Source organism: Rhipicephalus microplus, chromosome X (assembly GCF_043290135.1).
Source record: "Rhipicephalus microplus isolate Deutch F79 chromosome X, USDA_Rmic, whole genome shotgun sequence".
NCBI classification, from domain to species: domain Eukaryota; kingdom Metazoa; phylum Arthropoda; class Arachnida; order Ixodida; family Ixodidae; genus Rhipicephalus; species Rhipicephalus microplus.
In genome coordinates, this window is record NC_134710.1 from 67,733,394 (window position 1) to 67,746,537 (window position 13,144).

General features: G+C 45.8%; 1 protein-coding gene across 3 annotated transcripts in view; it reads left to right on the top strand.

The window, feature by feature from the left end:
* The window catches only part of LOC119175913 (uncharacterized), a 35,284-nt gene that overhangs the window by 15,205 nt on the left and 6,935 nt on the right, over positions 1 to 13,144 (top strand). For all 3 annotated transcript variants that reach the window (XM_037426949.2, XM_037426950.2, XM_037426951.2), the window contains one exon: positions 6,231 to 6,371. In XM_037426949.2, the coding sequence (XP_037282846.2) occupies positions 6,231 to 6,371 (141 nt within the window). The remainder of the gene's footprint in view (positions 1 to 6,230; positions 6,372 to 13,144) is intronic.

Here is a 13,144-nt window from a genome sequence, read left to right on the forward strand (position 1 = left end):
ATATGACAGCAACGAGAACTTAGTAGTTCTTGGTGTGTATATCCAACACAAAAACAAATTATTCGCTCACAAAAAGAGCTATCGTGTAGTTATGTTACTAGTAACAGTAAGCGTTACTAGTGGGCTTGGTGCTAGCAGAAAAGGAAACACTTGGCATACAGTAATTGATCATTATTGGAATATATTAGAAGAGCAAAGAAGAAATGACTTTTTGAAGCTTTTCACTATGCAGACATATATGCTTTTGACTTGTTTATATAGCTGAAAAAAAAAAACTATTACTGAGCGTGTTCTTGTGATAAAAAGATCAGCCAATACCTGTTAAGCCTGCTGCATCCCGCTTGCCGCGAAGCTGCTGACACCATTGCAAGGGAGAGAGTATGCATGACCTTACGGACATATACATAATATATTAAGTTCCTGGATGCATTTAGTGCACCCATCATTTGTTCAACATGTTCATGTGACCCTCACCTACAGATAGGCAACATGTTGTCAGTAAGTTGAAGAAGTATTTCAGATTGCCTTTAAGTATTGTGCGTCACTCTACAGCAAAATGTGCTGCACATGGAATTTTGTAAATATCTCGTGAAAGAGACTCTCAACACTGTTCATGTTGTAATAAGTTGTATGCAACTTTGAACATGCAGTGGTATTCCTGTGTTGCTCAGCTGTGCAATCTGTGAATGTTGTGCGTTCATCCCATGCTTTGTGGGATGAACGCACAACAGATTGTGGGAATAGTGGTATTTCACACTGTGTATTCACACCATGTTACTGTCACCAGACTGCCTTCAAATGCCAGCATTGCTTAAGGCCTGACCATACATATCTGTTGCAGCACGTCAGCGTGTGGCTTTTTACTTGCTTTTTGATTCGGCATTGCGCCCTCTCTCTATGGAGAGAGTAAGCGCGTAGCCTTGTGTCCTCTCTCTGTAAGGAGAGGGCATGACACCTTGTCAAAAAGCGACGAAAAAGCCAAACACTGACACGGTGCAACTGCTATGTGTGGTCAGGCGCACGGTGTTAGAAGTAGTTTAGGTGGACCGACAGCGCCTCCGGAAGCGAAGAACTTCTGTCCCCGTTTTGCGGAGAGGGCCCGAGATGGCGCCACAATGACCGTGGCTCAGGCGCAGGTCGCTTCGGGGCCGCGAAAACAACTCGGGGGGGGGGGGGGGGGGACTTCTGCCTTTGTTTGATAACGAGTGCGAAAGTAAATAAATTGATAAAAAATGGCAAACAATTGCTACGTTTTGACGATACAGCGTAGATAACCATGTAAAATGTTTAATTCACCACACTGAATATTTGCAATAGGAGCATATGTTTTTGCATGCACAAACATCAGATTGTGAATTCAAACATGTGACGGTGAAGTCCCGTGTAATTATGACAAAAGTAGGTTCTTGGTTGAAGGAATGTTTACGTAGTAGTTGGAGAAAAATAACTTTTTCGTCGAAATCTTGCAGTAGAAAAATGTAATTTTGATTTTTGTCGCGGCAGCCGCATTGTGATGAACAAGGCCCAAGTGCTGTGTGATGAGAAGCATGTTAACTTGAGCTTCTTGGTACACATTTAAAGTAAAAAAAAAACTGCGTGAAAAAACTAAAGACGATACAGACGAAACACTATTTTGCGATTGGGAGTGCACATTACAGAACACTACATAGTCGAAATTTCTGGAGCCTTTCATACGGTGTGCCTCATATTCATATCATGGTTTCAGCGCATAAAACCACAGATATTTTCATTGATAACAAGGGTGGTTCTCGCTCGGGGTGAGGAGAACGGAACATGTAAGTCTATAGAGATTAAAGGCGCTACTGACTTAACTAAAAAACAGCGATGTAGAGATGCATTCATATCTAAACGGCCACAAACAGAATCGGACAGCACTTTACCCAAAGGAAAGCAGTATTGAAGACATATGTGAAAAACGAAAGCTATGCATTTTGACTTCGAGGTAGCATGTTACTGCACTAGTTTCGAAAGCTTGGGCAACTTTTCGGACTTTTTTCGCCTCATTCTTTTTTCATTTGTTTGCAATATTGGTACATACTCACTCCTATAATAGTGGAGAACTTGTGCCATCATGTCTACTTTATGTTTCTTACATGGAAATGAGAGGTTGTAGTTATCTAACACAGTCAGTAGTCAAATCATACACTTACTTATCTCTGGCGTGCTTCTGAAATTTTTGCTCAGCTTCTTTAAAAAGATCAAATAGCGTGGCATTAGGGTGCATAAGTCCTCCTCTTGTCTTCAAAACTGCAAGAGCTGATGCAGCTCTTGACATATCAGATGTCCCAGTCAGTCCAATCTTGCACTTAGAACAATTTGCATTTTTAGGAGTTTTCGGCAAATAAACCCACATACATAATAAATCATGTAGTCTGTAAAGCTGTCTGATACTAAATCTCATCCTGCACCAATCCATCAAGCCTGTTCTTAAGCTCATCCAAACGTGACTGGCTGGCCAGATCCTCCTTGACAGCTGATGTTAAATCACGCAAGCTAAGGAGTCGTCACTCTTCACTAGGAAGTAACTGGAAATTCCCGTACTTGGGTGGCTTTGCGAGACTGTAAATGGATAGCATACTGTATAATTGCAAGAACGTCTGCAAGCAGGGATGTTCATTTTGGCCTCCAGCTTGGCGTAACACCAAGAAACTTTTCCAAAACATCTTCGTTAAATTTTGCAGTTAATACATATTTGAAGCTGCATTTCTTTAACAAGTAGTTTGACAGCTGAATTGTCAACAGAATAGTCGCTCGCAAGCCCTCAGCAGTGGTTCGTGAAAAAAAAAAAAAATTATGAGGATAAATTTGTCCTGCCTTCACTTCTTCCTCCCAATTATTGAGCCATTGTAAAAAGGACTCAAGCACTTCAAAATTTCTTCCGCCTAATCTTGAACCTTTCTTATGGTGTCTGCGAGTCATGTCATCAAAAATGCTGTTAATTCGCACTGTGAAATCGACTTTTTCCGTGCATGGTGTTACAGCCAGATTTGCACTGGGGCACAAAACACTTCTTTCCCATTTTACGACTTGCTCGCATGAACAGCATGGGCTCTCATCGTGCACACACAAAAAACAACGAAAAGAAGAGCGCAAGGTGGCGACAACTGCTTTGTCTGAACAACACCAAAGTCTGAACGGCGCCCGCTTGCTACTCGCACGGCTGTGAGCCACGTAACTGCTCGTGCCATCTCGTGGCGCGCTGCAGCAGAGGAACCACAGCTGAGTGCAGCGAGCGCGTGGCTGTGGCGCTCCATCGTTCCACCTATACTTCTAACACCGTGGTCAGGCCTTTAAAGCTTAATTATGGCAGCTGGCTGCTATGTTTGGTACTGCTGGTTCAGTATGAGTCTTCTCTTAAAAAAGATGAAGATCTTTTAAAGTGACCTTACAGCAGTTTCAAGTAACCATCTAATGGCTTCATTGAAGGAATTTATTTTCTCGCAAATCCACCATTGCAAAAATTTTTAGAACCCGTGAAGTACGAGCGGAGCCACGAAAATTTCTCGTATACTGCAATTGTTTTCTTCTCTTGCCCCGAGAAGTGCACTGGAAGCTGAGCAGGGAAGGATGGCCTGTGGGGAAAATATGTCGTCACATGCCCATCATGACCTTGAGTACTTTTTCTTTGTTTATTTAAATGTGCAGGTTATACTTTTCAGTGCAATTAAAAATGTAGGCATTTGACAGCCTTGGTAACTGGAAGCTCACGCTCAAATCGGCCACTGGCCACGATCTTTGGTATATCAAATATAATAGAGAGGTAATCAGGTACTATCAATCAGGTAATAGAGAAATGCTCAGGATACAGCCAACTACTATACGTAGCCTTCACAGATTATGAAAAGGCATTTGATTCAGTAGAAATATCAGCAGTCATGCAGACACTGAGAAATCGGGGCATCGATAAATCACATATAGGCATCTCGGAAGAAATCTGCAGATGATCAATCGCCACCATAGTGCTCCATAAAAGCGACAGAATACCAATCAAGAAGGTTGTAAGACAAGGGGATACAATCTCCCCAATGCTATTGACCGCAAGCTTGCAGGAGGTTTTCAGAGATCTAGAATGGGGGGAGTTAGGGATTAGAATTAATGGAGAGTACCTTAGTAACCTGCATTTTGTTGATGGCATTGCATAGCTGAGTAACTCAGGGGATGAATTGCAACTCATGATTACTGAATTAGACAAGAGCAGAAAGGTAGGTCTTAAAATTAATCTGCAGAAAATGAAAGTAATGTACAACAACCTCGGAAGAGAACAGCGCTTCGAGATTGGTAATAGTGCACTTGAAGTTGTAAAGGAATATGCCTACTTAGGACAGGTAGTAACCACGGAGCTGGACCATGAGAGTGAAATAACTAGAAGAATAAGCATGGTATAGAGCACATTCGCCCAGCATTCTCAAATCATGAATGGTAGTCTACCACTATCCCTCAAGAGGAAGGTATATAACAGCTGCATCTTACTGGTACTTACCTATGGAGCAGAAACCTGGCAGCTTCCCAAGAGGGTTTAACATAAATTGAGGAGACGGAGCGAGCAATCGAAAAGAAAATGATAAATGTAACCGTAAGAGACGGGAAGAGAGCAGAGTGGGTCGGGGAAAAAAGGATATCATAGCTGAAATCAAGAAGAAATGTTCATGGGCGAAACAGGCAGTGCGTCAGCAGGATAACCTCTGGTTATTGAGGGTAACCGTCTAAATTGCAAAAGAAAGTAAACGCATGAGAGGGAGACAGAAAATTAGGTGGGCGCATGAGATTAAGAAGTTTGCAGGTATTACATGGCAGCAGAAAGCACAAGACTGGGTTGATATGCGGTACATGGGAGAGGCCTTTGCCCTGGATTGGGTGTAGTCAGGCTGGTGACGATGATGAGTGTTTTGCTTGGTAGTTTATGGCTCAGCTAGAGGGAAGATGTGACATGCACACTCATTAACGCGTGTCTACGGTGGCCAGTTTGATTTCTACAAATGCCCGTTTTGTCCTTTGGAATCAACTTGAAACATTGCTGTGCAATCGTACAGCAATGTACCAAGTTTAAAAGAAAAAAAAAGGTTTTAAGTTGAGTAAAAACCAATAAATGAACCACAAAGGGATCCAACTATGTCATGCTGGCATCTCCAGGAACCAAATATGTGCGTGCTGGCAGACACTGTACTCTGCACCAAATATTTGCCTTGAAGCTTTTGCAACTCTGGCATCGCCAATGATTGTCCAGCTTCAAAATTCCAGCTTTCAACTCCAACTTCAAGTTAAGTGTTATTCTGCAGCTGCTTGTCGCAGTACGTTTTCAGATGCTAGTCGTACAGTATGAGCCTTTTGTCGCACTTTTACGAGTCGCTGCACAGCAAAGTCCCTTTTGCATCATGGTTACTAGCCATGAGCGCACAAGACAGTAAACACTGGCAAACTAACTGTGCAGACCCGCTACTGCATGGCTTTCAAAACGTTCATAAAGACGAAGTGTCGGGGGGGGGGGGGGGGGGGACTGAAGAGTGGAAAGTGATAACCGAAACTGCTTTGCACATTGGTCATGCCATAACGGTCACAACATTAGTTGTACAAGTTGTGGGCCTGCCAACGTTTATGCCCCAAGTTACACGTACTTAATGCTAAATACAACCAAGACTAAACAAGCTTATTTCGTTACTTGCATTCATGCTTACGATTCCTACTAATGGTCTATATGTATAGTATGAACATGGCTATCCATTAATAATTTCTTGGCACCAAGCATCGAGTTGCAAAGGATTAACTATGTATCAGTGCAATTGTGTAAAGTATATTTAGATGCATGTAGCTGTAGCATCTTCCGCCGGAGAATCAGTGCTGGTCATGTATAGTGAAATTTTCTTTGCAGTCGCATTTTGATAGACGCGATATGGTAGCAGAGGCCCATGTGCTCGTTGAAGAAAACCAGATGGTCAAAATTTCCGGAGCCTTCCACTACGGTGTTTCTCATAATCATATCATAGTTTTGGGATGTAAAACCTGACATATTATTCTCATGGAATTTTTTTTGGCAAACATAGCACAGAAAGTGCGCTCTGGCTCGTGAGCTCTTGCTATTTTGTTTCCTTAGCAAAAGATGTTATTACAAAATACCTTTAGGGCAAGCCAGAAGTACCCCTTGTGAAATCAGAATTTTCGAGTGAATTTGACACACACAATTTACCAGTGATATACTGCCTTTTTTTATGCAGAAATGTTGATGCCTTACAAGCCCCGTCCGCAGACATCTGCTTCAGTGGCACGCCGCTTAGTGAGTGGAGCTCTTGGCATGCGGGTGAAGGTGGATGTTGAACAACGAAGAAAGGAACTACAGGTCTTGAAAGAGGCAAAAGGCAAGTAGATGCAGTTTTTGAAGTCTTCCTCACATAGCTGAGAAGCACGAGTGTGATTCAAGATAACATGGGCGCACCAGTATCATTTATGTACGTACTTATGCTGTCCCATTGAGCACTTATTGTTGTTATTTTTTATGTATCTTGTTTCATTTAGATATTGGTGCAGTGTGTAAATGATAACTGGAAGAATGAATTTGTTTTTTGCATGGTCTATGTCCTTTCTTACCCCCATATTCAGAGACGCGCCTTACCTTGAAGCCATGGCTTGACTTGGTCAATGGCTGCGGCAGTTGCATTTTAGTGGACGTAGAGCGCCACATGGTCAACATTTTCAGCACCCTCCACTATGATGTCCCTCATAATCGTATGAAACCCCAGATATTTTTACTATTGTTGGCTTGGTCAAGTTAGCGTCGAGACAATGTGTGACTTCCAACTCACCAAGACAGCCATTGCTTTTCATAGATGCTCTGAGCGCCTTTTTTCATCAAGTGAGAATTTGCTGACGATGCAACACAACTAGATTTGCGATCATAATTCGGAACGCAATAGTATTTCTTCTAAATAAATAATGTCAACCATGAAGCCCATGATGTGCTGCATTTTGGACATTTAGGGCATAGAAATGCAAAATGTGGTGTAGTACAGCATACGAAAAGAAATGCTATCTGTAAGCCAATCTGTGGCAATGCAGCGAAAAATGAGGAGTGTGCGAATATTCGAAATTTTGAATATTTTTTAATAGTGTTTGCTATTCGAGTTGATTCACATTGGAATTTTTATTATTCAAACTTCTCTGAGACATATGCAGTCATTGTCAAACTAAAAATAACCCCTTCATATCTTAAATATGCTTCACCTCATAACATTCTCATATTGCAGCAAAGCTGCCTTTCCGACTTTGCTACGGTCGAACTTTATAAAAAGCCAGTAAACAGGCTCAAACTTTTTCAACACCCCCAAATATGCTCACAATTTGTACAGTAGACCAGGGTGATCACATTTGCCGAATATTCAGCACTGCGCACCAGGCAGACCCTCCATGTAGAAAATATTGCCCCCACCTCCCCGAAGGGAGTCCTGAGAAAATGCGAGTGCATTTCTTGCGATGAGAGTACCCGGCCTAGTAAATTTAATGGCATAAATTAATTAAGAGACGAGGATTTGTGCCATAACCATTTACTTATTCATCAGCCAGCAAATGGTCGAGAGTGGGGTGTGAGCTTCACTCCATTTATATTGTTACGAGTAACTACTTTAATAATCTATTTACAACGCACAGAACTTGACGAGCAAGATGGCACCAGTCCAGCATCAACCAAAAACTCACTTCGTCCTCCTCTTTCATGCAGCCGTGTTTAGCGGCTGTTATGTATCATAACCTCCGGCGGTAAAAGCACCGTCTCGGTGCTAAATCTACGCAAATGATGTCGAAGGGGGGTAATAGGGCTTTAGCCGAGCCGCGTGAACGGTGTCGCTCGGTACTGACGATGACTTTGTTGGATCGGTTGGGACAATCTCGTACGTGACGTCTGTCACTTGGTGAACGATACGGAATGGTCCAGTGTAGGGCGACAACAGTTTCTCAGACAGTCCCACACGCCGAGTGGGTGACCAGAGGAGCACGAGAGAACAAGGGAAAAGTGCACGTCTCTATGGTGAGAATGGTAGAGCTGTCGTTCGTTGGTGCGCCTGTGAAGCCTGTAGAGAATTACGGGCGACTTGGCGCGCGTGGTCGGCGCAGGCAATGGCTTCCCCGGCATATTCATTGGCCGCAGGTAGCAAAGTGTCTAAGGGTAGAGTTAGGTCCCGGCCATATAGGAGATAGAAGGGCGAATAGCCGGCAGTGTTGTGACGGGACGAATTGTAGGCGAACGTCACGTACGGCAAATGAATGTCCCAATCCTGGTGGTCTGGCACAACGTATTTGGCAAGCATATCGGTTAGGGTCCTGTTGAGGCGCTTAGTGAGGCCATTTGACTGGGTATGGTACGAAGTAGTAAATTTGTGCTTGGTATAACAAGAACTCAAGATTTCGTGAACGACAGCTGATAAGAACGAGCGGCCACAGTCGGTGAGAAGTTGGCGGGGAGCACCGTGCACTAACATTATGTCGTACAGCATAAAGTCCGCAACATCGGTAGTGCAACTGGTTGGGATTGCTCGTGTGATTCCGTACCGCGTCGCGTAGTCTGTGGCAACAGTAATCCATTTATTTTCGGCTGTGGAGAGTGGAAAAGGGCCCAACAGGTCGAGACCAACTCGAAAGAAAGGTTCAGTGGGAACGTCGATCGGCTCAAGGTAGCCAGCTGGGAGGACAGACGGCGTTTTGCGACGCTGGCAGGGCTCATAAGCGGCGACATAGCGTCGAACAGAGCGTGCAAGTCCAGGCCAAAAAAAAACGACGTAGTACCCAATCGTATGTGCAAGAAACGCCCAAATGGCCCGTCATGGGAGTGTCATGAAGTTGGTGCAGGACAGTGGAACGCAGGTGCGCTGGGATGACAGGAAGTAAGTCAGATTCGAAGGAATCAAGGTTACGGCGGTATAGAATGCCGTCTTTCACCAAAAACATTCGTAGGGATGGGTCGCGAGGCAGTGACTCCAGTTTGTCAATGATGGCTCGTAAAGAAGCATCCCGACGTTGCTCTTCGCCAATGTTCAGCAGCTGCGACACGGAAAAAACGTCCGCGATAGCGTCAGTATCGGTTGCTTCATCCACAGGGTAGCGGGATAAACATTCCGCATTCTGATGTAATCGCCCTGTTTTATGCATTACAGAGAACGTGTATTCTTGAAGGCGTAGGGCCCAACGAGCGAGACGTCCTGTGGGGTCCTTCAGGGAGGCTAGACAGCAGAGCGCGTGATGATCCGTGACAACACGGAATGAGCACCCCTACAGGTATAGGGGAAACTTGGCGACTGCCCATACAAAGGCGAGGCACTCGTGCTCCCAAGATGGAATAGTTGCGCTCGGCTAGAGAAAGCAGTCGACTTGCGTAGGCTATAACACGGTCATGTCCCCGTTGGTGCTGCAATAGCACAGCTCCTGTGCCGTGTCCACTGGCATCCGTGTGAACCTCGGTTGGGGCTGATGGATCAAAGTGAGCCAAGATTGGTGGCGTTGTAAACAGGGTCGTAAGTTAAAAAAGCGATGACGCTTGGTCATGGCCCCAAATAAACGAGGCGTCTTTCTTCAAGAGGTCTGTGAGGGGGCGTGCAATGGTCGCAAAGTCCTTAACAAAGTGTCTCCTATTGGTTGTGCCATTTTGGTCTTGTTTGAAAGGTCGCGTTTCCAGCTTTTTTCTTGTTTTCAGTAAGCAACCATGTGCCCCACGCGGAGGCAAAAAAAAAAGCAAAGCAAAACCACGCGCTGCGCACGGCTCCATTGGTTGCCTGACGCACGTGACCAAAATGGCGTTTCTCGATTGGCCAGGAAACCTTGATGGCAGTGCCAGCTGCCATTTGAAAAGGTATCGCTCTTGCGATGGTGTCTTATCGCTAACGTGTTTGTGCGGTCAGGGTGCTAGAATATTTTGGTGCGGTTCGCTATGCCCGGCGGTGCGAAAAAGTTCCGGTCGAAGCATCAGTTTGGCTGTTCACTGAAGAAAGGCAGGGGTAGAAAGCCCAATGGTGCTGCTACTGCATCGCGGGAGCAAGCTCCGACATCGTCTGATAATGTCGACGTGGCCGTAGACGATTCCTCGTGCGTGCGTGGCGTGGACGCTGGCCGCACGAGTATTGATGTTATCGTCAACAGAGGAGTCCGCGAGACGGGTTCCCCGGATAGCGTACGCTCTGTGGACTATGACCGCGCCGATGCTATCGGGAACGGAGAAGAGCGTAGACACGCACCTCCCTGACAGCGTGCGCGCTGTCGACTCCGGCCGTTTGAGGGTAGACGCTGATGTGATCGGAAAGAGAAGCATCTGAGAATGTGAAGAAGCTGGCCAAGAGGAGGAATAAGGATGGGATGCATCCAGATTATGCCCCTGGTGCATTTTCTTAAGCTTTTATAGGTATTTTTCCAATAAAAATGTTTTGCAACATTTTTCCTTGTTTTCTCAAAGCAGCAATTTTGACACATTTGTCACAATGGAGGATAAATAGCTTCTGTTCTATTTGAGCTGTCAGCATAATTTTTGTTTTGCCAGAAAGATAAATGCATGCAGTAAGCAATATGCCTATTTTCAGGGCAATATACATATGGTATGTGACAATGGCTTTTTTTTTCTTTAAACATTGATGACCTCTATCTCTTGTTTAAAATTCGCCTAGTAAATTGATTTATAGCATCTTGCTATCCTTGAACATCCTACATTGTTTCAATACTGTAACCACCATTTTTGGGTTTTCTGATTAGACGCTAATTTTGCTCCAAACAAAGGACCCAGCTTATGCAATGATAGCACAGTATATTGGGAACTACTAGCCCTATCACAAAAGTAATTACATTTTTTGGAATCTGCACATCAAAATACGCAAACTGAAAATTTGGTTCAGATCTATCCATAAATGAAAAAGCCGCTTTTCAAGTGCAGCTTCCCTCCTTAAAGAGTTGCTGGAAAAGTCGAAAATGCAATAATAGCCCTCAAGAATGTGGCAAAGCGCTGCAACTTGCTCAGACGTGAGGTCCAATGACACCATTCGCTCGATGTCGGCGCCCCAAGAACATGATGGAGTAGAACCACTGACTGAGCTGCAGCAATCGTCCACTCTGAAGGGCTCGACATAGTCTTCTTGGAGAGCGGTAATTTTGGCCAGGGAGATACCCTGTGGTAGAACTTGGGTGGTGAGTGAGAAGTTGACCAGTAGAAGGAAGGTGCGGTTTCTCGTAATCGTTAGAATCATATGCGGCACGGCAACCCATGCGAAAGCATCATGGCAGGAATCGGGGCCACCCTGTAATCATCGTCAGATACTGGCGGCATGGAAGATGAGTCGACATGTGTGACAGAGTTAGGCGGGAGGCACGTGAAATCAATGCAGCAGAGGCTGGTTTGCGGTGGGCTGGTCGAGTCGGAAAAGAGAGGTAAATCGAGATGGAGAGAGCCAGCTGAACAGTCTATGAGGGCAGAGTGCGTGGCTAAAAAATCCATACCAAGAATGAGTTCATGAGGGCAATGTTCGATAATGACGAAAAGAACGACGGTGCTTCTCTCCCCAATAGAAACTTGCGCAGAGCACATGTCAAGAATTGCGGCAGTTCCTCCATCGGCGACTCGTACAGCTCGATTGAGGGCGGGTGTGACTTTTTTAAGTCGGCGGCAAAGGTTAGCACTCATAATGGACACATGCGTGCCAGTATCTATCAATGCGCTGACACAAACATTGTCGACAGTAACGTCCAAAAGGTTCCGGTTCGTCGTTAATGCTAAGCGAGGATTTCTTACGAAGGTCGTCAACGCAGCTCCACCTCCAGAAGCTGCACGGCCTAGTTTTCCGGTCGGAGGTGCTGCGAATAAGTTGGGGAGGCAGCACGGCATTGTGGGGGCGACCGGGACTGACGACGAGCAGGGGAGGATGACCGGTCGTAGCGAGGTCTGCTCAGAGGTGCTGCAGGAGCGGAAAACGTGGTCGGCATTGATAGAGAAAGTGATGGGGGCGACTGGCGGACAGAAGTGGCGTGAGACTGAGGTGCATAATGTGACGGTGGAGCGCAGCGGTTGCGGCAGTGATGAGTGATATGACCAACGCGTCGACAGTTAAAACATATGGGCCTGTCATCAAAGGTACGCCATTCGGACGGATTGCAATAGATGCGAGGAGCAGAAGGGGGACGATAAGAAGGCTCAGCAGAGTATACAGCAGGAACAGGATGTAGGCCGACATTCGATAGCTCTTGATGAACGATGGCTTGTATCAAAGAGATCGTGGTCGAGGAAGGCGCAGGCGTCGGGAATGGCGTGGCTACCGGTTGTGCTGCCTCGACCTCTCGACAAACGATGCATGAGAGGTCGTCACGTTGAGAGTCCTGGTGGAAGGCGTCGCCATACGAAGTAGCCGCTGTGTTCAGAAGGCGCACGATGCTTTGGGCTACGTGGCGGGCTTTAGCTTGTTCAAGACGTCAGCATTCTTTAAGGATGGTGTCGATGCTCGAGACGTTGCTAAAAACCAGCAGGTTGAAAGCATCATGGGCAATGCCTTTCAAGACGTGGTTAACCTTTTCGTCTTCCGACATGCTTTGGTCGGCCTTGGAACAAAGGGCCAAGACGTCAAGAATGTAGGAGACATATGATTCAGTAGAAGACTGGGCCCGTGTGGCAAGAGCCTGCTTTGCAGCGAGCTGACAACCAGATAAATCGCCAAACAGGTCGCAGATCTTTTCTTTCAAGAGATCCTAGCTCGTTATGTCGGCTTCGTGGCTTTCAAACCATGTTCGGGGAGTGCCGTCCAGGTAGAAAAGCACGTTGGTAAGCATGAGCATGGGATCCCAGCGGTGAGCAGCACTGACGTGCTCATACCGGTTCAGCCAAGTGTCAAGATCGATCGTACCATCACCGGAGAAAGTGCCGGGATCCCTGAGGTGTGGGAGTGGGGCGTAGGTAGCGGCTTGGACTGATGAGGGCAGCGTAGAGGAAGTACCAGCAGTCGAAGGGTTGCCGATGCTGCGACCGCTGCGCGTCTCCATTGAGGTACGGGGGTCGTCCACCTCCACCAATAATGTTACGAGTAACTTCTTTAATAATCTATCTACAACGCACAGAACTCGACGAGCAAGATGACGCCAGTCCAGCATCAACCAAAAACTTACTTCGTCCTCCTCTTTC